Below are 27776 nucleotides of genomic sequence, written 5' to 3'. Positions count from 1 at the left end.
AATTGTTTTTTTTTGTCGAAATATTTTTTTCTATTTGGGTATACTAGAAATTAATAGTTGCAACGCGTCACAATACTTTATTTGACTTGTTTTGTTCAATGTAATATAAATTTTAAATTATTCACAAAATAAAAGAGCATCATATATTACTTACTTTGAAAAATAACTGGTTCTAATGAACTTAAAATTTAACCAAAAATAATTATTAAGTTTTATCTACAACTTTTAATATTTACTACTGTTAAATTTTTGAATTCTTCAAGCGTCATTGTCCATTCACAAAGCACGAAGTGCATTTTAATGACTTTAATAAATAAAAAATTATTCTAATACTTTGCTCAAAACTTTAATATTATAATATTCCAATCGTCTTACTAGCACATATCCATCATTTTCATATACTTCCTTATTCACCACATTTTCTAGTTATTCACACAGGAATAAGAGACGAACCGCATTCTGATATATTTTATTTTATATAACCAAAATGTTTTGAACCAAATGTAGATTAATCCCCGCCATCTATCAAAAAAAAAAAACTAAAAAGCCTTGTATTAAGATAAGGCATTTGAAACAAACTTATGCTATAGCTTTGAGTAAACCAGTAACTGTCTTTAAGTTACAAGAACCCATATGAAACAAACTTATGCTATGGCCGGTTATATGCATGTGCAACTAGTGCATTTGCACTAATATTCCAATCGTCTTACTAGCACATATCCATCATTTTCATATACTTCCTTATTCACCACATTTTCTAGTTATTCACACTATATGTAAAGGTCCCAAAATTCTATTTTAAAAGGTAATATTGAAGCCCAAAATTAATAAACAAAAACAATAGGTCCAAATAGCTATCAAAAAAAAAAACTAAAAAGCCTTGTATTAAGATAAGGCATTTGAAACAAACTTATGCTATAGCTTTGAGTAAACCAGTAACTGTCTTTAAGTCTCCTTCACAGAACCAAATTCTTCAATCATCTTTCAATGCTTCTTTAGCAGGCAATGATACATTTGTATGAGTCTATGAGAAAAACCTAAAAATCAAAATCACAAATGTTTTCTAAGATTCAAAAACCTGAATGAAACATGCCAAAAGATCATCGAAACAACTCATTGTTTTGATATATCACTCAGTGATGTAGATCGTCAGATTCACATTAAGTAAACCATTTGTTAGTCTTTTCGCAAGAACCACATAACTAATATATTTACCGCGGTTAGTCGTCCATAAAACATGCCATCAAAGCAAAGCATGTATGGTGGAGAATAGGTAAATAATGATGGTGAGCAACTCAGGAGATCATGTAAATGCTTCCCTCTAAATGGTGGTGATCGCATTAGTTCTTCCATACATGTTATGTAGTTGAGGGTCTCCCGGATAAAATCGACACAAAAGTTTTGTTTGGTAAAATTGGTTGCAAGAACCCATATGTCGCGATATGATTGGTAGCCAATTGTGATAAGAAGATGCATTCTAGAATTAGAGAGCTAAACAACAAGTGTAAAACTGTAAAAATCATCTCTATATTTGCAACAAAAGTTATCTAAACTTATAACGCAGATAACATTCCCTTAAAAATACAAACTTTATGTAAAATGTGAAATAATCAAATAAAAATAGGTATGGGAATGGGAGGGTCACGTCCACGTTCAGGTTCACGTCTTCTCTTGCGATTATTATACAAAACCAAAATGTTCTTATCTCACTTGCCTTTCTATTCCCGGATTTGCCGCTTTCTTCTTCTTCTTCTTCAACATCTCTCTCTCAAAATTGCCCTTTTAAAGTTGTCTCCTTTCTACGCAAAAGTGAACGCAGATCTTAATGCAGCTACTCTGATTTCGGTTTTTGGGTAATTTATTATTCCAGTGATTTGATTGGCTCTTCTCAGCATCTGGATTTTTGCAAAGGTACAATTTTTATTCTGTCTTTGGATTCGATTTGATCGATCTGCCGATTCTCTGTTTCTCCCGAGCTTTGTGGGTTGAGATCTCGATTATCCGCGAATCTTCAGAGTTTTGTTTTCATCGGAGCGGTTAATCGTTGGACTCGTTAGTGTTCTTCTCTTGAAAAAGAAAAACTTTGTGGAGAATCTGATTATAGGTATAGTGTGAAGTGAGTTTGAGCTGGATTCTGTAGATTTGGTTGATGATAAAGTCTTCTACTTTGATACCATATCTGACCATAGTCTCCAGATTCTTTATAGGATCTAGTTCGATATAAGATTATATATGTGCTTGCTTCAATAGTCTCTTCTTAGGTTCTTATGTTGTATTGTGTATTGATCTGGTTTCTCTGATTAAGGATTCAGCTTTTAGCTTCCTCTATTGGGTCATAGAAGACAAGATCTATTTGATTGGTTTCTTAATTGTTTAGCAGATTGAGTGCTTGATCATTATCTTTGTTTGATCTGTGTATTTGAATATCTCATTAGGATAAATCTAATTCGTGGCATCTCTTATTGATCCTGATAGCTTGCTATCCGAAGTTTCTTTTGGTTTTGTAACAGATTTTATGTTTATGCAGCATTCTTATTACTTCCACTGATTCAAACATGTGGAAGTTTAAACCGTTTACTCAAAAAGAACCTGCGGGTCTCGAAGGTCGATTTCTCGAAATTGGAAATCTGAAAGTTCAGGTTAGAAACGTCATTGCGGAAGGAGGTTTCTCCAGTGTTTACTTAGCCCAAGATGTAAATCACGCGTCAAAGCAATATGCTTTGAAGCACATCATATGCAATGACGAGGAGTCGCTTGAACTCGTAATGAAAGAGATCTCGGTTCTGAAATCTCTCAAGGGACATCCAAATGTTGTGACGCTCTACGCACATGGTATCTTGGATATGGGGAGGAATAAAAAAGAAGCTCTTTTGGCTATGGATTTTTGCGGCAAATCTCTTGTGGATGTGCTTGAGAATAGAGGTGCTGGTTACTTTGAAGAGAAACAAGCTCTTACAATTTTCAGAGATGTGTGTAATGCTGTCTTTGCAATGCATTGTCAAACCCCACGCATTGCTCACAGGTATACATGTTATATTATTAGATTTCCTTTCGATTTTACATTAGCAAGCGATATAAATTGAGATTATATTGGTGTTGCTAATTGTGACAGAGACTTGAAGGCTGAGAATCTTCTATTGAGCTCAGATGGACAATGGAAGTTGTGCGATTTTGGAAGCGTTTCTAAAAATCACAAGATTTTCGAAAGAGCAGAAGAGATGGGCATTGAAGAAGATAATATTAGAAAATACACAACACCAACATATAGAGCTCCTGAGGTTTGACTGGATATTGACCTATGCAGATTATAAGAGTTTTTAAAGTGGTTAAAAATGTGTGATTTATGTCTTTATTGGCAATAGATGTGGGATCTCTTTCGAAGGGAGATGATAAGCGAGAAGGTCGATATATGGGTATGTGATGACACTTTTTTCAATTTCTCCAGATTGTTAATCTATTAGGTTGAAACTTGAAAGTAAAGGTTTGTTTTTCTGTTAACTTTTAGGCTCTTGGATGTCTCTTGTTTCGGATATGCTATTTCAAGAATGCATTTGATGGAGAATCAAAGCTGCAGATCTTAAACGGGAATTATCGTATTCCAGAATCGCCTAAATACAGTGCATTTGTTACAGATCTCATCAAAGAAATGCTTCAAGCTTCACCCGACGAACGACCAGATATTACACAGGTTAAAACTCAAAATTTTGCTCATTACTTCTTCTCAGTTGATGAAATGTGCGATGTCTCTAACAACATGTCCATCTACAGATTTGGTTTCGTGTCAATGAGCAGCTTCCTGCTAATTTACAGAAATCATTACCGGATCGACCACCTGAAATGCAATCTACTGGAGTCCATGATGGTATAGTGTATAAAACCGAGTTTGGATAGCTTCTCAAAGAAATGTGATTTCTTTTGATCCTTGTAATTTTTGACAGGCTCATCAAAATCAGCAAATAAATCTTCTCCAGTACCTCGTAGAAGTCCGCCACCGCCGCCACCATCTTCTGGAGAATCAGATAGTGGAGGACCACTAGGTGCCTTTTGGGCGACTCAGCACGCCAAAACCTCGGTATTGTCAGAAGACAACAAAAGCATGCCTAAATTTGATGAACCAAACAGTAACACAACTAAATCTGAAAGAGTTCGTGTGGATAGTCAACATCCCAAGAAGCCTAGTCCTGTGAGAGGAGAGGTTCGTGGTATGAATTCTCAGAAGGATACAACTCCTGCTGCAACCAATAACAGGACAAGAGTGTCCAAGGATGACGCCTTTAACTCGTTTGTTGCTGACTTTGATACCACGAAGCTCGATAATGGTAATAAACCTGGAAAAGAAGAGGCGTTGGAAGCTGAGATAGAGAGGTTAAAAGACGAGTTGAAGAAAACAAATTCAGAGAAGGCTGAAATAACTGCTAAGTTTGAAAAGCTTTCTGCTATCTGCAGATCACAGCGGCAAGAGTTGCAGGATCTCAAACAATCCCTTGCTTCTAAAAGTGCCTCACCATCACCGAGCAGAGACTCTTCACAAAGTCAACCCTCTCCAGGGATGCATTCCATGTCATCAACTCCATCGGTATTATCCTGGTTCTTGTTCATCTAAGCTTAGACACCTATACACAAGTTTGCATCAATATATATCTTCTAATTCTAATTTTCTTGATGAAACAGAGAGATAAGATTGAAGGAACAATGTGGGAACTTCAACAGGACAGATCTAATTGGTCAACTGGCAGCTCGGATACAAATTCATGGCAACCTTTTAGTGATGAAGCGAAACCCGTGATGGAGTCTGCATCAAAGGGTAACAATAATACGATTAATCAGTCTGTGAGAACCAGAAGTAAACCAGCTTCTGCTGCAGGTACTCAAGGTTTTGAGGCATGGGGTTTTGAGACAGAATCCTTCAGAGCCGCTGCCACGTCTTCAGCTACTACTGCTTCTGCAACACAAAGATCTATGGGCTCTGGAAACAACACTTCACAGAGATATGGGAACTCAAAGATGAGAGATAACCAGAAAACAGCTCAACCTGCTGGATGGGCTGGCTTCTAAAACTCACTCAGATGCTCATTACTATATCTTCCTCTTGCAACAACAACAGCTTCATGTTGCTGCCATTACAGAATCTTGAATCCTTTTTTGTAGATGATGATCATCCCCTGTTTTTGTGCTGCTAAATATACCCCACCCATATCCAGTATTTTTATGTAGAGTCTTGAACTTTACACATCTGGTTCCACTTCTCTAAGCTGTGGCCAAATATCTCAGCTTTTGGATTATTAAACATAAATACCGTATTGGGAAAAAAAAAGATTCATACAGCTTCCACTTCTTTCTGTTAAATCAAAATTCACCAATTCATATATGCAATCTAATTTTTGTTACAACTTAGAGCTAAGGTCACATTTTAAACCAAATCCAACCAATCTAAAATTGTTCACGGATCACGGTGGTTACACTACGGTTAAGCGTTAACCAAAAAGATTTCAGGCCTTTTACTAAATCAGGTCAATTTTTCTGAACATCACAATTGTGACTTGTACAAAGCTGGAATTTGAATTTTCCTTTTAAATTTATTTTGGAAATGGGCTTTTTTAACTTGAAAACTTCGTTACCGGTAACCTCAAATTGAACCGGACCCGAATAGAAAGAAATAAAAGTAAGAAAACCGAACCAAAACATCAAATACCGACCGATCCCTAGTTAGAAGAACATCAAGTAAAGGAGTTGGTGTCCGAAAATAAAGCTACCAAATTTTGAATCGTTGCCTTCATTTTGATTTTCCCCAAAGTTCTCAGAAATAAAAAATCCTCCGCAACAATGTCCACTCCCGATCCCAATCCCAATCCCAATCCATCCGTCTCTGTCGCTGTATCGAGTCCAATCGTCACCGCATCCGAATCTCCGGTGACTCAACCTAACACAGTCAAAACGCCGTCTTCTCAGCCTCAACCTCCACCACCAGCTCCTTCGTACAGAGCTATAGCTCCGCTTCATCGTCATCCTCATCCTCATCAAAATGTCTACTCTCATCCTTTACCGATTAGGCGTTCGAATTCCGTTACTAATTCGCCTCATCAGCCTCACCCAGACCCATCTAGTCTGATTTACCCGTTTGGTTCTTCGGGTCGAGGGTTTCCGACCCGACCCGGTAGACAGAATTCCAATTCCGTCGCTGATCCAGTTGGTAGTCCTGGTGGGTATCCTCCTCGGCCGGTTTATGGATACCACCAACATGGCCAATTCGGGTCGAATTTGGATCCAGTGCTTCAGCAGTTAATGAGAGCTGCACATCTTCAGAATCAACAATCTCCTCAACTTGGGTCGGGTCATATGAAAGGAGTTCCTCATTTTTTGCAACCTCGGGTTAGTTATCGTTTTGTGAACGAAAAAAGTTTGATTCTTTGTGTTAATTCTATAGTTTTGTCAAGTGCTTTGTTTTGTGTGTTTCATATGTTTTAGCTTTTGTGGTGGTTAGTGAAAAGGTTTATATTGAAGCTTATTTGCTTAGTGATTGTAGAATTCGAATAGCAATCTCTAATGAATTTGGAAAGGTTGAAACCTTCTGTTAGATCTCAGCTAGTGTTTAAGTTGTTTTTACTCTTTTGTGTGAGGTTACATCTTGTAAAATTTGGATTTTTGATTGTTAGGTTACTCCTTCTCCAACTTCAATTCTAGACAATAGTGGGCATAAGAAGGCCAGGTACTATCTTCTTCTTTTCTACTATGCTTTGTTAATTAGAATCTACTCTAGAAACTTAATGCTTGTTTCTTTATAATGGTGTTTAGGAGCCGGGATGATGCTCTGGTCCTTGTTAGAAAAAGAAAGGTAAAAGTTTTTTTTCCTTATCTATTTGGTTTTGCATTATCGTTCGAAACTGCTTGCATCGTCATTTGAGAAATTTTTATATACTTTTTATTTGTTTTGCAGGTTAGAATAACCGAGGGAGCTTCTTTATACTCACTGTGTAGATCTTGGTTGAGAAATGGTGCTCATGAGGGAATTAAGGTTTGCATCGCTATCTATTTCTGCTTTGTAGTATAATGCAGCACTTGGCTTTTTATAGATCTATTCTTGACATAATTAAAGATTAAGGGACGGTACCTTTGGAAGATTAATGACGTTGTTTACAGCCGCAGCGAAGTGATACGATGACATGTTTGCCAAAGCCTTTGCCTGTGGACATGACGGAGACAAGCTTGCCAAAAGAGGTAGTTGAAGAACCAAATCGCGAAGAAGACAAAGAGGTTTTGTGTTTCTCTGATTCCTCCTTTCTAAAATGTTAATGTTGAAGGGTAAAGCTAAGTTTGATTATTTACTTCAACTCTTTGATGAGCTTCAGGACGAGGAATCTGTGAAACATTTGTCAGAATCTGATCTGTTGAAAAGACATATAGACCGAGCTAAGAAGGTCCGCTCTCGGTGAGTCCCACAACATACATCAAAGCAAAGTTCGGTGGTTGAAGATTGACTATTACTTGTTTTGAACAAAGTTTTGTGGTTTGTTTTGTTTTCAGATTGAGAGAAGAGCGGTTAAAGAGAATTGCGAGGTACAAGGCAAGATTGGCTCTTCTTCTGCCACCATTTGGAGAGCAATGCAGGAACGAGTAAGGATATAGTAGGGACTTCTGTGAATATTCTTGCAGTTGATTTAGAAATGATACAAAGTACCTTAGAGCCAGAGTTATGTGTGTGTAATATAAGAAAGGTTTTCTCTAAACTAATCAACTATCTCAAGATTTTCTGAGATAGTTAACTTGTACTGCCTCTGTTTCAAAATACTTGATGTTTTTGAAATTTTTTTATGTTTATATTAAGTGATGTTTTCACTATTCTATACTAAATTTATTAATTTTTAATGTTTTGTTTTTACTATTTGTATTTTACAGTTTATTTTATCATTGGTTGAATTGTGATAAGGTAAATAATAAATGATGTTTTTATTTAGAGAAAGATAAGAATTAAATGGTAATATGCGCAAAAACTTTAAATATCAAGTATTTTGAAAGAGGGACTAGCTCTTATCTTGTTTTTTTTGTCCTTACTTTTTAAATTCATAAATTGGTTTTTCCCTCTATTCGTAGTTTTTTTTTTTTAAGGATGTTTTATAATATAAAACGGGCATCATTAAAATGTTTTACAAAACAATTAAAAAAAAAAAAGGAGAAGCAAACAACTATTAACAATCAAGATGAAGTCATTTTGACCATGAATATCTTTGATAAGCATGAATCCTTATCTAATGATGATTGAACAAATTGAATTAGGAAAGTTTGCTCGGACCAATCCATTTTTTTTGTCTAATTTGGTGCGTCTCTATAAAGAGTGTTTGGTCGATCATATCTAGAGGCATATATAGTCGATTACAACGAGGTTGTAGAGTTGGATCTTTGAGTTTGGCCAGGATGGACGGCCGATCATTTTTGTTTTATTATCTTCAAGTGGTCGATCATGTTTTCGTTCAAACACGTGTGGTTTTTTTTAAAGAAGTTATTTTTTCGGAATAGTTTTGGGTCATGGTCGGTCGACCATGTTTTGAACGCTGGATCGATCACCATGTGGCCGGATGATCATAATTTGAGAGACTGATCGCCAAACCCTAGAAGCACGAACACATTTAGTCATTTGTATGCCATTTTGAATTCTCTTTCACTTATTTGTTACTTCCAACGCCTAAATGAATGTCACAAAAACTATCAAAAACATTACAACCTAATCTAAGACTTCCTAAGACGCACAAATACTCATTTGGACACTCAATATTTTAAAAAATAGTAAAAACTCCTAAACGAAACAGGAAAATGCAAATGCAAATATTGAAAAGCAAAAAAAACGGAACAATTCACTAAACCCTTTCAATTATGTTGGGGAGGAAAAGACTGTTTTATTAGTAGTATATTGAATTGTGTTTGGAGATATCAGATTTTTTTTTTGTCTTTTTTTTATCAGATTTAAAACAATTGTAGGTTAATTAATCTCGTGGACCAATAGCATGAGTTGCAGAGTCAACGCAACAAAAGCATCTTTCAAACACAGGTTTATTTTGTTTTGATCGTCTAATTTGGAGATTAATGGTTCTTTACGCATTCCAAACTGTCTAAATAATGTTAATATTCTTTTCGTATTTGTTACTCCAATTCTCGATTTCGGTATAATTTAAATTCTATCAATAAAAGTGTTAATAGTTATAAAAGAATTGATGCTTACGTTCGTGTCTAAACACCTGTGTAACGTTGCTTATTACATCATGAGGCAAATATATTACTATTCATTTTCGTGTTGAAAGCTCTTGAGAGTTTTTTTTTTGTCCCAAGACATTGCGAAGAATTACTTTTTCTAGTCGTTATTTGTATCATAAATTTAGTCAGAGATGTTGACTTCAACCTACATACGTGCTTGACTCAACCTAGTTTGTTAATAAAATTATCCAAAACCATAAAAATCTTAAAAATATAAAAGAGAAGGATGTGAACACTTCTTTTTGGTTGAGGCCAAAAAAGAAGAAAAAAAATGTGAAACAAAGATCAGACTTCATCCAATTATTACAAAAATCTATTATCAGTCTTGAGCAGTTCAATTCATCTATTGAATTACTAAAATTTGAGGACTGATCATAGATAGTTCTAGAGAAAATCAATTTGAGGAGTGTTAAATTGAATGAAATATGGAAGGAAAGTGAGAGAAGAAATCGACCTCATCAAAAGGTGTTGTATTCATTAAAGTTTCACGTTGGTATATTTAAAATTAATTTTTTGTAAGGTATATTCTTCTAAATGTTCTTTTTGTTTCTAGACTTCTCTCCAGACTCCACTTCCACTTCAGCGTTTAATAGTTTAAAGTTTCCACCTCATGCATGTGTTATGTGTACATATTTCTATACATTCTTATTTTTAAGTAAACTATATATCTTGTAAAATAGTAACTTTTATAATTAAGAGTAAGTTGGTTTAACAATAAATTGAATATACGTTTTTTAATTAAAATGGTAGTGAATTGATTAGTTTAAGAATAGAACCAAAACCAAGCTTAATTAAGTTAGATTGATTCCTCACGTTTCAACAGGAAATCTTAGGTTCTTGGCCTCACGCATACTTTTCCTTGACTCTTTCAAAAAAAGACAACCTTTGACAAATCGCTCATAAATTGCATTTAATTTTACATAGATAATTGTACTCACTGTCACATGCATGTTCACAATATCTTGACTATATAATTACATTTATAAATACTAGCCTATGTGATCAAGAATTGGTGTACCAAGATTGTTCTCTCAGGTGAGTAAACAACAGAAAAAAAAAATGGCGAGGAAAGGGAAAGAAGTGTTGAACGCTTTGGACGCGGCCAAAACGCAGATGTACCATTTCACAGCGATTGTAATCGCGGGTATGGGTTTTTTCACTGATGCTTACGATCTTTTCAGCATCTCTCTCGTCACCAAGCTCCTCGGCCGCATATACTACCACGTTGATGGCTCCAAGAAGCCTGGAACGCTCCCCCCAAATGTTGCTGCCGCTGTTAATGGTGTGGCTTTCTGCGGGACCCTCGCTGGCCAGCTCTTCTTCGGTTGGCTCGGTGACAAGCTCGGCCGCAAGAAAGTTTACGGTAACCTTTGCTAATTTCTTGGCCTTTAAATATGTTCCAGTAGTTTAAAATGTTCCATTAGTTACAAGAAAGTAATACACCATATAGATTAAGTATCTAGTTGCCGTGAAATAAGCCTTTTCTTTTGGTTGTGAATTATTGGAATGCATAGGTATTACCTTGATGGTCATGGTACTATGTTCACTCGGGTCTGGTCTATCATTCGGTCACTCAGCTAACGGAGTAATGGCCACACTTTGTTTCTTCCGGTTCTGGCTTGGTTTCGGCATAGGCGGCGACTACCCTCTCTCCGCCACTATCATGTCGGAATACGCCAACAAGAAGACACGTGGCGCGTTCATAGCAGCCGTCTTTGCTATGCAAGGCTTCGGAATCTTAGCCGGAGGAATCGTGTCTCTCATCGTCTCGAGTGCATTCGACCATGCGTTCGACGCACCCACCTACGAAGTTGATCCGGTTGGGTCCACTGTTCCTCAGGCGGATTACGTGTGGCGGATTGTGCTCATGTTTGGAGCTATTCCGGCGTTACTTACTTATTATTGGCGGATGAAGATGCCGGAAACTGCTCGGTATACCGCTCTTGTTGCCCGGAATACCAAACAAGCCGCCTCCGATATGTCTAAGGTACGTTCCTAAACTAAAACTTGTAACCATTTAATTTCATCATATACTAAACCATGATGATTAGTAATACAAATTCATAATTATTATTTACACAACAGGTGCTTCAAGTGGATCTAATTGCAGAAGAAGAAGCACAACCAAATCAGTCATCTTCATCAAACCCTAATTCCTCCTTCGGCTTATTCTCCAGAGAATTCGCTCGCCGTCACGGCCTCCACCTTCTCGGAACAACCACCACGTGGTTCCTCCTCGACATCGCCTATTACAGCAGCAACCTCTTCCAAAAAGACATCTACACCGCAATCGGATGGATTCCCGCCGCCGAAACAATGAACGCAATCCACGAAGTCTTCACCGTCTCCAAAGCTCAAACCCTAATCGCTCTTTGCGGCACCGTCCCTGGTTACTGGTTCACCGTCGCATTCATCGATATACTCGGTCGATTCTTCATCCAATTGATGGGATTTATCTTCATGATGATCTTTATGTTCGCTTTAGCGATTCCTTATGATCATTGGAGACATAGAGAGAATCGAATTGGTTTTTTGATTATGTATTCGTTGACGATGTTTTTCGCGAATTTTGGACCCAATGCGACGACGTTTGTTGTTCCTGCTGAGATATTTCCGGCGAGGTTGAGATCGACTTGTCATGGGATATCGGCGGCTTCTGGTAAGGCGGGAGCGATTGTTGGAGCTTTTGGGTTTCTTTACGCGGCGCAGAGTTCGGATTCGGAGAAGACTGATGCTGGTTATCCTCCTGGGATTGGTGTTAGGAATTCGTTGTTGATGCTTGGTTGTGTTAATTTCTTTGGGATTGTTTTTACTCTGTTAGTTCCGGAATCGAAAGGGAAGTCTTTGGAAGAGATTTCGAGAGAAGATGAGGAACAGAGCGGCGGAGATGCGGTGGTGGAGATGACTGCAGCAAATTCCGGTAGAACAGTTCCGGTGTGATTCTTTTTTTGTGATACGCATTTTGTAATTTTGATATATGAAAGTCCTTTGAATAAAGATGTTAGACACTACTTAAACAGTTTTGCTGGAATTCAGATAAACATGTTTTGCTGGAATTCTTGCCGCCAAAATACTCTGTGAATTGGAAAGTATTGTCACTTTTAAGGATACAATCTTACTTCCTATAGAGCACCATTTATGTTTTTGGAAAGACAGATTCATGAGTCTATTAGTCTGTTATGGAACAATGCCTTCACATGCAAGTCATATTCCTCTGTCTTTGTCCAGTGTCAAGGAGCTTTGCAGTCAATAAACCTGTCAAGGGACTATTTCTAAAGGACTTGAGACACTCTCGTTTTTGACGTACTAAATGTGTCTCCTGCCAACATCATAAGCAACAAGACGACGAAGAGGAAGAATTGCTGAACTAGAAAGCAGTGGCGATAAGAATGGTTCATCAAGATAAATGGTCGTATAAAACCATTAGGATCAATTCTTGGTTTGTGTTTCAGCATTGAATACCTACCAGACCAAATGGTTTTATTTGTTTTTAGTCTGCTATTATGGACTATCCTCTTTTGTGTTGCTTAGGCCTCAAGTTCGTTTTCTCTTGTCTTCTCTGTTTTACACTACGGACTCTGTTTTATGATGATAGCGATGGAACAAAAGAGACAAGAGCTCCATTATGCATAAGAATTAATTTCCATTATAGTTGCTTTTCATGTCGTTCAAATTAAACTCTATTTTCATGAATTTGCATAAACAAAAGAAAAACACATTCCACTTGAATCAACACACCGAGAGATTATGAAAATCCTTATATAATATATTCACAACTCATTAACTCATAACATTGTTTGCTTTTATGTAATGGAATTTAATAATTGGAAACTACACTACTCTAGTTTACAAAACGAATAAACAACCAAAACTTTCAAGTCACAATCCTACTAATTTTCATCCCTTGTCTTCCGCAGATTATCTGATGACACTACTCAGTGTTCTTGATCTCTAATGTTCTGCCTCCAATGGTGAAGAAGTGCTAATGCGGAATTGCATATCTTTCTATCTTTGTGCTTTGTGAGACGCTCAAGCTTCACCATGATTTGCCTTGTTTCAGTAGCTGTTGAGATGATGGGGAATTCCATGAGTAAAGAGAGAGTGTCTACGCAGATTGATGCCTCTTCTTTAGCCGCGAGAATTCCCTTTGCATTGGCAACATCAGCTGACTTCTTGGCCATATCGAACAGCTCCAACATCTCCGTTGAGTTCGTCTTGACAAAAGGACAATTTTTAGAGTTTTCAAATGCTTTCACCGGTTGATGCTTCTTCAACTTGAGAGGAGGCCTTGATGTTGGTGGAAGAGACTTGCAAAAGTCAGGTTTCTTCAAAAATTTCTTAATCACTATCGTTTCACGAGCCCCGGAGCTAGGGTTTCCAGAAACTTTCATTGGTAGAGCCGATGATTGCTTCTTCTTCTGGATAGTCCTCATCAATCCAAAAGACTTGCAATCACCAGTTTGTCTCACCTCTCCGGTTTCATGAATCCTAGAACTCTCATCTTCGTTCTTCTTCATCCCACAAAAACCAGTCTCTTTCAGCTTACTATTAACCGCAAAGCCATGAGATAGCTGATCTTCTTTCTTCTTCTTCAACTCCGAACACACTTTAACAACATCAACTTTCTTCAGTTTCAGGGGAATAGCTTTGTTGCAAGTAGAAGAGTTTCGTCCACTGGAATAAAGAGTCTTCATCCAAGAGTTGAACAATAAGTTAGTTTCCATTCGTATCTTAGGGTTGTCGTGATCCCTTAGACTCTCCAAAGGAAGTATCACTTTAGAATGGGAAAGATCTTTGACCGAGAGATTCAAACTCTTCATGTGTCGAAGAACATCAAAGCAACGTTCAAAATCAGAAACATTCTGCGAATCAGAAGCTCTAATTGCAGCAGATACCAAACGAGGAAGATCTGATCTCTCTGTTGCAAACGCAATCTTCATCATCATCATCTTCTTCTTCAAGTGTTTCTCGGTTGGTCTTTAGGGTTAAAAACTCACAACTTTGGATATCAAATTATGGAAAGTTAGAGAGGTATTGTTCGTGTATTGGATAACATATAGACTGTAGAGACTTAGAAAAAAAAAAAGGAAATATATGGAAGTTTCCTTTTGTCCCAAGAAAGTTAATCCTAGACAAAGTCTCAGTTGGACTGGAAACCGACGTCGTTTGTGACAATGTTTCCTTTTTTTTTTTTTGGCCTGAGGGTAATCAGCCCAGGAGATTGTAATTATACACAAAGATCTTGTTGTTGCTTCATTAATTGCGTTTTCCTTACGTTACAGCTGTCAAATTAATTTATTTGCTGTTGTTAAATTTACTTTATTCTGGGGCTATGTTGCAATTTTATAAACTTTCGGGAAATTATAGCATTTAGTAGAAATACAAGGGTATCATCCGAAAAGGATTACAAGCTTGGGGAAGTTCGTCTTCTTCCTTAGAGAGATGCATAAAAAGGAAAATCTGTGGACTTTGATGAGCTTTACTTCAATGGCAGAGTCAATTCGAATTATTTCGCTTCAATGGCAGATACTGTCACTGATCATCGCTTTACTTGTGTATTTTCCGATCGTCTCGGGAAGTTTCTTTAAACCGTTCAATGTGAGCTACGACCACCGGGCTCTAATCATCGCCGACAAGAGGCGCATGCTCGTCTCCGCTGGAATTCACTACCCTCGCGCTACTCCTGAAGTAACTAAGACCTTTCTATTTTCAGTAGCTCGATAGTTTCGTTGAAATGCTAATTTTAGAATAACTGCTCTTTCTGTAGTGAAATTGATTGCGTCGTTAATAATCTTGAAATTGGTTTCAGATGTGGTCTGATCTAATCGAAAAGAGTAAAGAAGGTGGAGCTGATGTGATTCAAACTTATGTGTTTTGGAGCGGCCACGAGCCTGTAAAGGGTCAGGTTAGCCAAATTTCCTCTGTGTCCTGTCTTGATTTAGTTAAAACTGGAAGTTTTGATGTTTCTTTTCTATGGCTTTGTTCAGTATAACTTTGAAGGAAGATATGATCTTGTCAAATTTGTGAAGCTTATTGGATCAAGTGGTCTTTATCTCCATTTACGCATAGGTCCTTATGTTTGTGCTGAGTGGAACTTTGGGTAATTTCTACTTCACAACCATTGGCGTCTCTGAAATTTCTTTGTTATTCGGCTTTCTCTTTATTCTTTTTTTCTTCAATTCTTGTTAGGGGGTTCCCAGTGTGGTTGCGTGATATTCCTGGCATTCAGTTTCGAACAGATAATGAGCCCTTTAAGGTACATTTTTGATTTGAATACTCATTTCACATTTTCTTTGTTATTGTACTTTCTAAGTTGTGTTTTAGTTTTGTTATCATCTAAAGATAATCATAGCTTTTCTGTTTGCTATTTTCCAGAAGGAGATGCAGAAGTTTGTAACGAAGATTGTGGATTTGATGCGAGATGCAAAGCTCTTCTGTTGGCAAGGAGGTCCCATAATCATGCTGCAGGTCATATGAGAATTTTGTATTTTTTTTAACTTTATATCCAAAGCAGTGAGCTTTCTTTCTTTTCATAGTCTTCCTATAAAGGTGACGATTATGCGTATGTTGGTGACAGTCTCTGGCATTCTTTCTTCGCTGACATGACTTGTCTCGGACTTGTCTTGAATGTTGTAAAATTAATGTAGCTTGTTGAATGAGAATCCCATCGACTGAAATATTCTTATACAGATCGAGAATGAATATGGGGATGTTGAAAAATCGTATGGGCAGAAGGGAAAGGATTACGTCAAATGGGCAGCTAGCATGGCGCTAGGGCTTGGTGCTGGTGTTCCATGGGTTATGTGCAAGCAAACGGATGCTCCAGAGAATATTGTAATATTGCTAACTTGATTTTTGTGTATTAAGATGTCTCTGCTTTTAGATGACTTCTAAACCAATTTCCATTGATTTCCTTTAGAATTTAAAAAGGGTTTATCTTTCAGTTCATAATATATGATTCCCTGTTCTCTAAAACCATCCTTTTGACGTCTGTTAATCTCTTTTTGTCTCAGATTGATGCATGCAATGGATACTATTGTGATGGTTTTAAACCAAATTCGCAGATGAAACCAATACTTTGGACTGAGGATTGGGATGGATGGTATGTTTTTTGTCATGCAGTCTTCTGACAACGCTTTGCTCTTATCAAAGAAGTGTTTTCTTGAAGTTTTTGTTTCAAGGCCAATGTACCAGTTGGCCTTAATTGTTATGTTAATTGGTATTTGGACTAAATGAGTATGTTAGGTTGACTTTTTGAAGGTACACTAAGTGGGGTGGAAGTTTGCCTCACCGACCTGCTGAAGATCTTGCATTTGCAGTTGCAAGATTTTATCAGCGTGGAGGAAGCTTTCAGAATTATTATATGGTACAATAATTACACACTAGATTTTTTTTATATTTCTTTTTCACTTTCTCCTGCCCAAGTTCATTTGCAGCAGCATCTTGCTAGTTACTTTACATCCCTCTCGTAGAACCCTCAAAAGGCGAACTATGTAGGAGATACTTTACGCAACTTGCAGAACTTGTTTTTACTCAACTTGATTATAGAATGCCTATGATAAGCATTCACTGCTTTCAATCTGTTTGTGCTTCATATATTGATGAGTCTGTTTTATTGTTGCAGTATTTTGGTGGAACAAACTTTGGTCGAACTTCTGGTGGTCCTTTCTATATTACAAGCTATGATTATGATGCTCCTCTTGATGAATATGGTGGGTAAAAGCTAAGGCTAGCAGGGAAGCAGATTGCTAAGAAAAAAAACTTATTTTTCTAATGAAATTTTGTTTGTCATATACTAAGGTCTGAGGAGCGAGCCAAAATGGGGGCATCTAAAGGACCTTCATGCTGCCATAAAACTTTGTGAACCTGCCCTTGTCGCGGCGGATGCACCTCAGTATAGAAAACTGGGATCAAATCAGGAGGTGTTATCCTACTCCCAAATGCTTGTTTCATATAGTGACATTAGTAGAGCTCACTCTTCTTATCTAGTTAGTTTATAATAGATTGGTGCTGTTAGATAGATTTCCTACCGGTTTGATTCTTACTCTACTTTACCTGTCAAGATCTTCACTTAGTTCTGATATAAGGATAGTCTTCATTGCCATCTATTGGATGTTTTCAAAGGTTTTCATTGTTTAGTTGTACGTATAGATATGATTTATCTACTGAACAAAATACTGGGCTGTTATTTGATTACCTTTTAGAATGAATATGAGGTTTAATATTATATATGCTTAGGATTCCAGATACTTACTTGTAAATAACGCAAATTCCAGGCACACATTTATCGTGGAGATGGTGAGACTGGAGGAAAGGTGTGTGCTGCATTTCTCGCAAACATTGATGAGCATAAATCTGCACATGTGAAATTTAATGGCCAGTCATATACTTTACCACCTTGGTCAGTGAGTATATTGCCAGACTGTCGACATGTGGCCTTCAACACTGCCAAGGTTTGATTTCCATTTCTACCCGTGTTGTAAAGTTTTTTGACTGGTAATTGCTTGTGCAATTCTGAAAAGGTTTTTGTTGGCAGTTTTTGCACATTCAGTGATATGCTTCTTTGTGACTGAATTCTTAAAAAACTGTCAATGTTGGAAAATAATAATAACAATGAAAGGAAGGTGACACCCGTCAAATATCGTTGCTTTGAACTTGACATGTCTGTCTTAATCAGGAAATTGGCTTTTTTATTTGCTTCAGATAGTAGTTGCCACCAAAGATGATTGGTTTTGTCTGTTCTTGAGCAGGTAGGAGCACAAACTTCTGTTAAAACGGTGGAGTCTGCAAGGCCATCTTTAGGTAGTAAGTCTATACTGCAAAAAGTCGTGAGGCAGGATAATGTTTCTTATATCTCAAAATCATGGATGGCTCTGAAAGAACCTATTGGCATATGGGGTGAAAACAATTTCACTTTCCAAGGATTATTGGAGCATTTGAATGTTACAAAAGACCGGTCTGATTACCTGTGGCATAAGACAAGGTAGATATGCGGAGTTGTCTATTTCATGATCTAACTAACAACAATCATTCAAGGGAAAGAATTCCTAAAAGATAGATACTCATGATGCTTTTACATCAAAATTTGACTGAATTAGTTATTGTCTGTTGTATGTATACTTTGCCAGTTCAATATGCTAGAGGAATTTGGTACTATGAAATCTATGACATTTACTAATTCTTTATCTTTTAACTGTAATGAATTTTTCTTTCTTTCTCAACCAAATGTAGAATAACTGTATCTGAAGATGATATCTCGTTCTGGAAGAAAAATGGAGCTAATCCAACAGTGTCAATTGATAGCATGAGGGATGTGTTGCGTGTGTTTGTTAACAAACAACTCTCAGGTAATTTACAACACTCTCTCCTGCTTTTTATGCATGTCTGTAATTGTACAAATGCACTGCTCCTGTATTTCGTCTGTGCGTGGTTGTGTATACTGGCTATTGTGGTTCTCTGTGTCTATCTACACAAGAGGGTCACATTGCATTTATAAAGTGCAAAGCTTTTTAAATTGTTTTCTCCCATCTTGTGCTAACTTTGTCCTCCTGCTGAATGGAAGTAAAGGCAGTGTTGTTGGTCACTGGGTGAAGGCAGTGCAGCCTGTACGTTTTATGCAGGGAAACAATGATTTACTTCTGTTGACTCAAACAGTTGGTTTACAGGTTAATATCTACTACCTAATTTCTCCTTTTATCTTTTTTCTTACAGCTAATTGTGATCATTTTCGACTTTGTGGCACAGAATTATGGTGCTTTCTTGGAGAAGGATGGAGCCGGTTTTAGAGGCAAAGCAAAGCTTACTGGATTCAAGAATGGAGATATGGACCTGGCCAAATCTTCATGGACCTATCAGGTGTAGTTAAGGTGTACAATATATAGTTTTTATACGAGTCCTAAGAAAGATGAACGTTGTGGATTCATTTTTTCTTTCTATCGCTATATCTGAAATCTCAAGGTTATTGTGGAAGCATTTGAATATGTTGGCGTTTGTTGTAGGTGGGATTGAAGGGCGAGGCTGAGAAAATATATACTGTTGAACACAATGAAAAAGCTGAGTGGAGTACTTTGGAGACTGATGCTTCACCTTCGATCTTTATGTGGTACAAGGTAAATCTGTGAAACATGTTGGCGTTTTGTTTTCTGTTTCTCCGAAGAAGAAGATATTTTTTTATTGCCATCCCTTATTCATCTTGTGATCTTTGTTCATTTGTTTTCTCCTTATTGAATTAGACATACTTTGACACCCCTGCCGGAACAGATCCTGTTGTTCTTGATCTAGAAAGTATGGGAAAGGGACAAGCTTGGGTCAATGGACACCATATTGGAAGGTATTGGAATATCATTTCCCAAAAGGATGGATGTGAAAGAACCTGTGATTATCGTGGAGCCTACTATTCAGATAAGTGCACAACAAATTGTGGAAAGCCTACACAAACCAGGTAATGTGCATGTAATAACTCCTCAATAACTATTATAACCCATGGTACTGACATAATATCATTGTTCAGGTACCATGTACCACGTTCGTGGTTAAAGCCGTCCAGTAATCTACTTGTGCTCTTTGAAGAGACTGGGGGAAACCCATTTAATATATCGGTTAAGACAGTTACTGCTGGGATTCTGTGCGGTCAAGTCTTGGAATCGCATTATCCACCTCTGCGGAAATGGTCCACACCAGATTACATAAACGGAACGATGTCGATAAACAGTGTGGCACCAGAAGTGTATCTGCATTGTGAAGATGGGCATGTAATATCCTCCATAGAATTTGCTAGCTATGGGACTCCAAGAGGTAGCTGCGACAGGTTTTCTATAGGGAAATGTCATGCATCCAACTCATTATCAATCGTCTCTGAGGTAAAGTTATATTAACTAGAAGTTGGTATTTAAGCATACTTCTACCTGCAACATTGGCAACCGACTCAAACATACGAAGGAATCTAAAAACCGATGACAGGAAACCTAATTCCAATTTGATAATTTAAAGTTGAGCTTATGATGATCCTAATTTCTTAAGCAAGCTAGTAGAAAGATTTTGGTTACAAATTGTTGACATATAGCTCTAAAATAGGTTCGTAGCAATTGCGTAATATGACTGTTGCGACTATCCAAAAAAGTCTTTGATCTCTTCTGCAGGCTTGTAAAGGACGCACCAGTTGCTTCATCGAAGTGTCAAATACTGCTTTTCGCAGTGACCCATGTAGCGGAACTTTAAAGACGTTAGCGGTTATGGCACGATGTTCCCCGTCTCAAAACACGAGTGATCTTAGTTTTTAGACACCGGAAAGCGGCTCAGAACGATGAACAGCTGTTTCACGAAGAAAAAGGAGACCATTGATTAAAGAAGAACATGTCCCATCACAAGCTTTCTTTGACCTTTATATTTCAGAGTTCAGACTCTGAACAATTGTGTTTGCTCTTGTTCATTGGTGTATCCAAACTCTACTTGGAACCAATAAACAGACTCGAAACCATCTCTAAGGTTTCTGCTTGTACTGTTGTTTGAGTATAAGAAAATAGTCGAAGTTGCTGTAATGATTTAGATCTCAGTGGTTTTAAATGCAAATATTTATGTTTATCTTTGCTACGTTTAATATTGCAAACAAAGTTAACTTTTGTATGTTTGTGTTTACGTTTAATTTGTTTAGGGTAGTAACCGTTTCAAGTTTTATTTAAAGTTTTCACCGTTTAAAATACAAATACCAAAAATCTTTACAATTTTGTTATGTAACCAAAAATAGTGCTGGCATATTCACAAACCTTCCAAAAAATTGATTTATCTATTTTAAATATTATAAAACAAACTATCAACAAAAAAAGAAAAAAAAAAAAGATGATGATGACAAATGAACTCCATGAATATGCATTTTTCCCAGGCATATGTAACAACATAAGTTTGTTAACCAACTCTTGTCTGATTATAAATTTTTGAAACATTGTATACAAAAATTACTCACTAATTCTTGTAGCAAAGCACAAAAGTAGTTAAGAATAAAATTTACAAAAAAAAATGGTTGCATACAAGAAGAGTCCTATTGTTTTTCTATTTGCTACAATGATGATTATCTTATTTATGTTTTGTGGAAGTGGAGAAACAAGAACATTAGGGTACGGAGCTATTAAAAGAGGCCAAGTTCCGGCATGTGGCTCTAAAAACCCCAATTCATGTGTCAAACAACCAGTTAACCATTACCATAGAGGTTGTGAAAAACTTACCAGGTGTGCTCGTGATGCTGACTCCTTCCATGTCGATGAAACATTTATTAATCTCCATTGAAATCGAATTTTTACTCTCGTTGATACTACAAAAGATTCATATATTCTGTGAGTATATGCATATACCTAATTATCATTCTATTAAATGTGAAAGAGTATTATTTTATTAATTTGTGTTCTTATGTAAAGTCACTAATTGTTGTCTTAAATTTTTATGTATTGTATGATTTTTTCCGAGATTATTTTATTTATTTGTTTATAAAATATTTAATGAAAATATAAATTATGTGTGGCTACTCTTTCTCTAGATGTGTCTTAAGGAATGAAAGGAAAAAAAACAAAATTTTGATGACAAATTATTTTGTGATATGAATGAAATTGTGGTTTAGATGAATTTCGTCCAAGAATGTTTAATGGAAAGCTTTCTATCTCTCAATAGAACCATCAGGATGAGATCAAAAATCTTTTTTAACATAATAAACAAAGATAAATTACATGAACATTCCTAACATTTCCCTCAACCATTTACTCAATGAATCCCAAGCGCTTGCATTTGTCTAATCATCAACATAGAGGAATCATACATTTGCTTGCGGCTAACGTCACCTTCCTTTCCTCCTTCCTCTTCAAAGAACCTCTCGCTTCCATCCAATATACTCACAACTTGGCTAATGCTAGGCCTTAACTTCGGATCGGTTCGCGTGCAAACCAACCCTAACCGTAATAGCCTTGCCAATTCTCGATTCTCGTACTCGTCATCCAAATGAATATCTGCAATCTCCTCCAAGATTTTTTTCCGGTTACCAACTATTTCGCGGATTCTCAACACCAAAAGAGCATCTTCTTTTTTCCTCTTGTAATCCACTGCGGGCTGCCCCGTAACCATCTCGAGCACCACGACGCCGAAGCTGTATACATCTGCCATGGTTGTAGCCTCGCCTGATTCCATATATTCTGGTGCCATATAACCGAAAATCCCTTGAGCGGATCCTTTCTTTTTTGTAGCTTGATGAGCTTTGTCGTTTCTAGACAAAAACTCTGCCAATGCGAATCCGCAGAGCCGCGGATTCATGTCTCTATCAAGAAATATAGTTGAAGAAGTAATGTTTCGGTGAATGACTTGTTCGTCCCATTCCTCGTGGAGGTATCGTACTGCGCAAGCAAGCGATTTTATCACGTTGTACCGACTTTTCCATCGCAAAACAGAGTTCCCCGGTATATGGTTATGGAAAAGAAGATGACTTAGCTTACGATTCGCGGAATAATCGTATACTACAAGCATTTCTCCGTGTTCTGTGCACCATCCACGGAGCATAACTAGGTTACGGTGTCGAAGCCGGCCTAGGTTAAGTAGTTCCGTGGAGAACCGTGTAACAAGCGCCGGACATTTAGTCATACCGAGACGTTTCACCACAATATGTTGGTCTCCGTTGAGTAAACCATAATAAGCCGTACCGAAATCAACCTCAGCAACGCGACGAGCATCGGAGAAATTATCAGTGGCTAAAACGAGGTCGTTGTATGAAATCTCCCTTGGCGTGTCCAATACGAAAGACTTTGATGACGTCACTCTCCGGCTGTTGTAGTTGAAGTACCGATTTTCTCCAGTCTCCGCCGTTTGGTAAATGGAATCCTCAAGGGCAGTAACGTAATTTGACGACGGTATTGACTCGGAAGACGCGTTGAAGCTAGTTGTTGAGGTGGTGGTGGTCGTCGTTGTTCTGGTGGTCGTCGTCGTCGCCGAAGTTGAAGTTGATTTTAGAGAAGATAAAGGAATATAAAGAGGATGGCTCTTAAACGAAGGTAACGCCGGTAAGTTACCGGAAAACTCCCCGGAAAGTGCTCCGATCACCCATTTCATGTTGGGACGATGCGTTGGGTTGTTTAAAGAACAGAGCAGAGCGAGATGAATCATTCTCTTCATATCGGAATTCTCATAAGATCCTTTTGGTAACCGAAAATCTCCGGCGTCGAGTAATTTCCGGTTATCGGATAACCTCCGAACCCAATCAAGCAAAATGATTTTATCTTCAGAGAACGAAAGATCAACGGCACGTCTACCGGAGACAACCTCTAAAACCACAACACCGAAGCTGAAAACATCTGTTTTAGCGGTGGCGACAGTTTTTTTCCGAAAACTCTCAGGCGGCAAGTACCCGATAGTACCACCGATCCGGGTCGAATCCGCGACTCGGAACTGGTGGTTACGGAAGGAAGAAACAGAGTCGTAACTCGAATCAGGCTCTGTTTCATCAATCTTGTGTTCTAACCACCGCGCCAATCCAAAATCTCCGAGTTTAGCGTTAAACTCAGAATCCAACATAACGTTACTCGTCTTCACATCTCTGTGAATAATCTGAGTCTCTAACTGCTCGTGAAGGTAGAACAACGCGGCGGCGAGTCCTTTGACGATTTTACCCCTCCGATCCCAATCCAACGGTTTAAAATCGGAGTTAGCTTCCGGTCGTCGGAAAAGCACACGATCTAAGCTCCGGTTAGGCATGTAATCGTAAACAAGAAGCAACTCGTCTTCGTGTAGACACCAGCCTCTTAGCTTCACAAGATTCCGATGGCGGAGCTGAGCTACCGCAACAAGCTCCGCCGCGAAAGTTTTCTCGAATTGTTCACCTTTCTTCTCCGCCAAGCATTTGACAGCCACCGTGGTTCCGTCGCTCGGTAACACCGCTTTGTAAACACGGCCGAAACCACCGCTTCCGAGGATCAGTTCGTCGCTGAAACCGTTAGTTCCGATGTAAAGCTCAGAGTATCCAAAGATTCTTGGATTCTCGCAACCGACTTTGCTCGAAAGTTGAACACCTTCCATGTCAGTGAAAGATTTATTAGTCTCCATTGAAATCGAATCTTTACACTCGTTGATACTACAAAGATACAAGCTCTTCACAATTTTGGAGCCGTGTAATCGCCGGAATAAATCTCCGATTAAACTCACAACTTGACGTCCACAATCACGACTCTTCTTCTCCTCTTCTTCTTCTTTAGTCTTTTCGACCATCGCCGGAGACTTTAACGACGGCGGTTTTAACTCGCCGGATTCTGTAGGAAGTACGAAACAGAGACGATCCATAGCCATTGGCGCCATGTGAATGTGTAAATATCGAAATGTGAATGAATTTAAAGATGTGATAATGCTTTATAACATTTTGTGACGATCTATTTAACCGACCAAAATTGTATGATGGATTTTCGCCAGCAAGGATGTTTATTTATAGGGTGTGTTCTTTCTAGAAATATAGTATGTAATTTTAATTTATTATCTTTAAAAGTGTTTGTATTAGTATTTGAAATATAATTTGAAGATTGGAGACATTAATTTCAACAAGATTAGGTTCGCGTGGTTTGAATATAGCAAACCCCTTAATCGGGTTTGGTCATTTATGGTGATGTGTCATGGCCCAGGATTCTTCATCTTTTGGTATAAAGTTCTTTTCTTTTTGTTTTATTCTTAGTTCTAATTGATTTTTCAACGAGAAATTTTTAAAAACCCCCATTGATTTCGCCAAAATGATTTAACTTAGAAATTATATATGAGATATGTATACGAAAAATGAAATAAATGTATTTATTTACGTATGGAAATAAATGAGACCGAAAAGACATTCAAAGCGTGTCGTCGGGGAGAACATTGACGCGGTCGAAACTTTGTCTTCTTCTATTTTTCTTCCTAAATTAAATTCTAAATTCGAATAAATTTTTTACTACTTTTTGTTCAAGGACGTGTAATGCATTTGAAAATAATTACGCGCTAGTTTAAATGTTTTATAGGTTGGATTTTAATTTCTTCAATCTTATGGGTTAAATTCATATTTTGAATGTGCTTTATTTACCTATCAGCAAGAAGTAAGGGATAAAAGTTTTGGTCCAGCCTTTCATGATAATAGTATCAAACTTGAGCAATTGAGAAAATAATATGATGATCAACCATTTAACAAAAATGACAACAAACATGAACGACATTCTTGGTTCTGGTTTTTATTGTATGAATCAAGTAACCAACAAGGCAATGATATATATGGAGCTTTTTGTTAGTGGAATACTAAATTCGGATACTTTTTAGGTCCGAGAATCAAAGCATGTCACAAGATTCTCAAATATAATGATATACTGAATTCAAACTTTGATGATATTTATCATTTGTAGTGGGTCCAATATAATTTTATTCACATAGTTCTTGAAATCGCTTCACTAGTATTAGTTTCAGATGTTTTGAAGATTTTCCGGTGCTTTAGTTTGCCATTGGGTCTTCAAGACCGATCTTGGTTGAGAAGACTTTAGATAAAATTATATTTTCAGATGTATACGCAGATGAATTGTTTAAATATTAAACTATATACTTTTGTGTTTTTCTAGAGACTACTTGTTTTTGTTAAAATATTTTTATAAAACGTCCATGTTAATGAGAGAAAGTCCCACATCGGTAGTTGGAGAAATAATCAAGTAATATATAAAGGGTTAGGGCCAATCCACTCATTGCCAATTGATTTTGAGTTGGAAGCCCATGTTAAAGCCCAAATCTATCATGGTATACGAGCCACCCGATCGTTAGGCCACCCTGTGGATGTTGTTCCCACATATACCCACGCTTCAGATGTTCATGCCTGAACGTGAGGGAGGGTGTTATTGAAGTCCCATATCGGGCCACTCCGTGGATGTTATTCCCACATATGCCCACGCTTCAGAGCCAACGATGCCTGAACGTGAGGAGGGATGTTAATGAGAGAAAGTCTCACATCGGTAGTTGGAGAAATAATCAAGTAATATATAAAAGGTTAGGGCCAATCCACTCATTGCCAATTGGTTTTGAGTTGAAATCCCATGTTAAAGCCCAAATCTATCATGGTATCAGAGACAAAATTCTTTTACGTGGATTTGAGTCAAGATACTATTTTGGAGTCTGTTTTATATGCTTGTTTGAATTCGATAATATTAATGACTAATAAAATAATCAATTGCGAATAATGTTCTAGTAGCGTTTGAATCCTGACTTCTTTATATTTTAAACTAATTAGTTAACAAATCTCCATTATAACCAATGATTTTTTTTTTTTTTTTTTTTTTTTTTTTTTTTTTTTTTTGTGGAAGCCCCTTTGGCCCATTGGTTGACCAAAGGTTGATTAATGCTTCTACACTAAGAGGTCTGGGGTTCGAATCCCAGATATTGCGATTTATTAACAAATTTGCAGATTAATGGAGGCAAGTGTGCAGGAGATCTCCAGCGATGTACAATTATAGCCGTGCGCCAGGATTCTACGCAGAGCTTTTATGTGGATTTGAGTCAAGATACTATTTTGGAGTCTGTTTTATATGCTTGTTTGAATTCGATAATATTAATGACTAATAAAATAATCAATTGCGAATAATGTTCTAGTAGCGTTTGAATCCTGACTTCTTTATATTTTAAACTAATTAGTTAACAAATCTCCATTATAACCAATGATTTTAAATCACTGTGTTGTTTTCAGTTTAATTACAAGTATTAAGACCTTGACTATTATTCTTTTGGTGAACACATATCCTTCAGCAAATAGATTTCGTAAGTCAAATAATTTTCTTCCCAGCAATCAAGTAGTTCAGAAGTATTATTTGATTCTGGTGAGAATTTATTGTTGAATTATGACCAAATAACTTTACCCCAAGTTTTGATACCATGAATAATATTAATTAAATCAATTCAATTCATGTAAGTTTTTTTAGTTTTTTATTTCCGTTAAATGTTCGATTAGTGACACAAAAGCTAAAAACCAATTAGCGCTAAAAATAATGGTTATATTAGAAGCACTGAAAATAGTGGCATAGAAGTTGGAGATTTATTAGTAAGCGAAGGTACGATATATAAGAGAACGATAAATGATTGGTAAAACTAATTCAAATATTTAAATTAGAAAATTATAAGAAATTTTTAATTATTAAGTCACTTACATAAAAAAAAAAACTACTGAAAATAGTTTATACTTTTAACGTCTTTTTAGTTTTTTTTACTAATTTCACTGACTCAAAATGATGGTAATACTCTGTTACTTTTTAGTTGTATGTAACTATGTATAGTCTGTTACTTTTAAGTAACAGTTATATTAATTTTTACCATTTACTGATATATATATATATATATATATATATATATATATATATGATTGTAACGTTAATTAACCAAAGTAGAAAAAAAAAACAGATGTACGAACGTAACACAAAGGGATCTTGAGTTGAGTGGAGGAAAGTGGAGGACAAACATGAGTAAGATGTTGATATAAAATAAAAAATGGTAACCAAAGTAATTATGATTATATTCTTTGATAAAAC

General features: G+C 36.9%; 7 protein-coding genes across 9 annotated transcripts; 5 read left to right on the top strand and 2 right to left on the bottom strand.

Moving 5' to 3' along the window:
• Positions 1–1677: 1677 nt before the first annotated feature.
• On the top strand, positions 1678–5324 carry LOC9317315 (probable serine/threonine-protein kinase DDB_G0276461). Of its 3 annotated transcripts, XM_021028655.1 has the most exons (9): positions 1678–1911; positions 2528–3022; positions 3113–3278; positions 3363–3413; positions 3506–3688; positions 3769–3862; positions 3939–4576; positions 4672–4804; positions 4865–5324. In XM_021028655.1, exons 2-9 carry the CDS (start codon positions 2556–2558, stop codon positions 5053–5055), a joined length of 1923 nt encoding a protein of 640 aa, XP_020884314.1. In that variant the 5' UTR covers positions 1678–1911; positions 2528–2555; the 3' UTR covers positions 5056–5324. The 3 variants fall into 3 exon arrangements, with proteins under 3 accessions (XP_020884314.1, XP_020884312.1, XP_020884313.1); XM_021028653.1 differs by having other exon boundaries at positions 1680–1911; positions 4672–5324; XM_021028654.1 differs by lacking the exon at positions 1678–1911 and adding an exon at positions 1919–2104 and having other exon boundaries at positions 4672–5324.
• Positions 5325–5709: 385 nt separating this feature from the next.
• Positions 5710–7841, top strand: LOC9317314 (TGF-beta-activated kinase 1 and MAP3K7-binding protein 3). Its single transcript, XM_002881201.2, has 7 exons — positions 5710–6369; positions 6654–6706; positions 6793–6832; positions 6935–7012; positions 7138–7251; positions 7347–7426; positions 7522–7841. Exons 1-7 carry the CDS (start codon positions 5824–5826, stop codon positions 7613–7615), a joined length of 1005 nt encoding a protein of 334 aa, XP_002881247.1. The 5' UTR covers positions 5710–5823; the 3' UTR covers positions 7616–7841.
• Positions 7842–9485: 1644 nt separating this feature from the next.
• On the top strand, positions 9486–12356 carry LOC9315487 (probable inorganic phosphate transporter 1-5). Its single transcript, XM_002881200.2, has 3 exons — positions 9486–10606; positions 10758–11230; positions 11329–12356. Exons 1-3 carry the CDS (start codon positions 10303–10305, stop codon positions 12181–12183), a joined length of 1632 nt encoding a protein of 543 aa, XP_002881246.1. The 5' UTR covers positions 9486–10302; the 3' UTR covers positions 12184–12356.
• Positions 12357–12983: 627 nt separating this feature from the next.
• Positions 12984–14176, bottom strand: LOC9317313. Its single transcript, XM_002879373.2, has one exon. It carries the CDS (start codon positions 14061–14063, stop codon positions 13179–13181), a length of 885 nt encoding a protein of 294 aa, XP_002879419.2. The 5' UTR covers positions 14064–14176; the 3' UTR covers positions 12984–13178.
• Positions 14177–14673: 497 nt separating this feature from the next.
• On the top strand, positions 14674–20832 carry LOC9317312 (beta-galactosidase 9). Its single transcript, XM_002881199.2, has 19 exons — positions 14674–14931; positions 15053–15148; positions 15231–15343; positions 15433–15499; positions 15619–15711; positions 15934–16077; positions 16257–16345; positions 16504–16609; positions 16868–16955; positions 17044–17165; positions 17520–17696; positions 17994–18226; positions 18475–18590; positions 18811–18908; positions 18988–19098; positions 19242–19352; positions 19476–19684; positions 19754–20102; positions 20382–20832. The coding sequence occupies exons 1-19, from the start codon at positions 14686–14688 to the stop codon at positions 20520–20522; spliced, it is 2709 nt and encodes a 902-aa protein (XP_002881245.2). The 5' UTR covers positions 14674–14685; the 3' UTR covers positions 20523–20832.
• A 423-nt stretch (positions 20833–21255) lies between these two features.
• Positions 21256–21537, top strand: LOC9315486 (protein RALF-like 16). Its single transcript, XM_002881198.2, has one exon. It carries the CDS (start codon positions 21256–21258, stop codon positions 21520–21522), a length of 267 nt encoding a protein of 88 aa, XP_002881244.1. The 3' UTR covers positions 21523–21537.
• A 323-nt stretch (positions 21538–21860) lies between these two features.
• Positions 21861–24673, bottom strand: LOC9315485 (receptor like protein kinase S.2). Its single transcript, XM_002879372.2, has one exon. The coding sequence runs from the start codon at positions 24559–24561 to the stop codon at positions 21991–21993; it is 2571 nt and encodes an 856-aa protein (XP_002879418.1). The 5' UTR covers positions 24562–24673; the 3' UTR covers positions 21861–21990.
• Positions 24674–27776: the final 3103 nt, after the last annotated feature.

Source organism: Arabidopsis lyrata (genome assembly GCF_000004255.2).
Source record: "Arabidopsis lyrata subsp. lyrata unplaced genomic scaffold ARALYscaffold_4, whole genome shotgun sequence".
NCBI classification, from domain to species: domain Eukaryota; kingdom Viridiplantae; phylum Streptophyta; class Magnoliopsida; order Brassicales; family Brassicaceae; genus Arabidopsis; species Arabidopsis lyrata.
The sequence above is the reverse complement of the archived record's forward strand: the minus strand, read 5'-3'. Positions and strand labels throughout refer to the sequence as shown.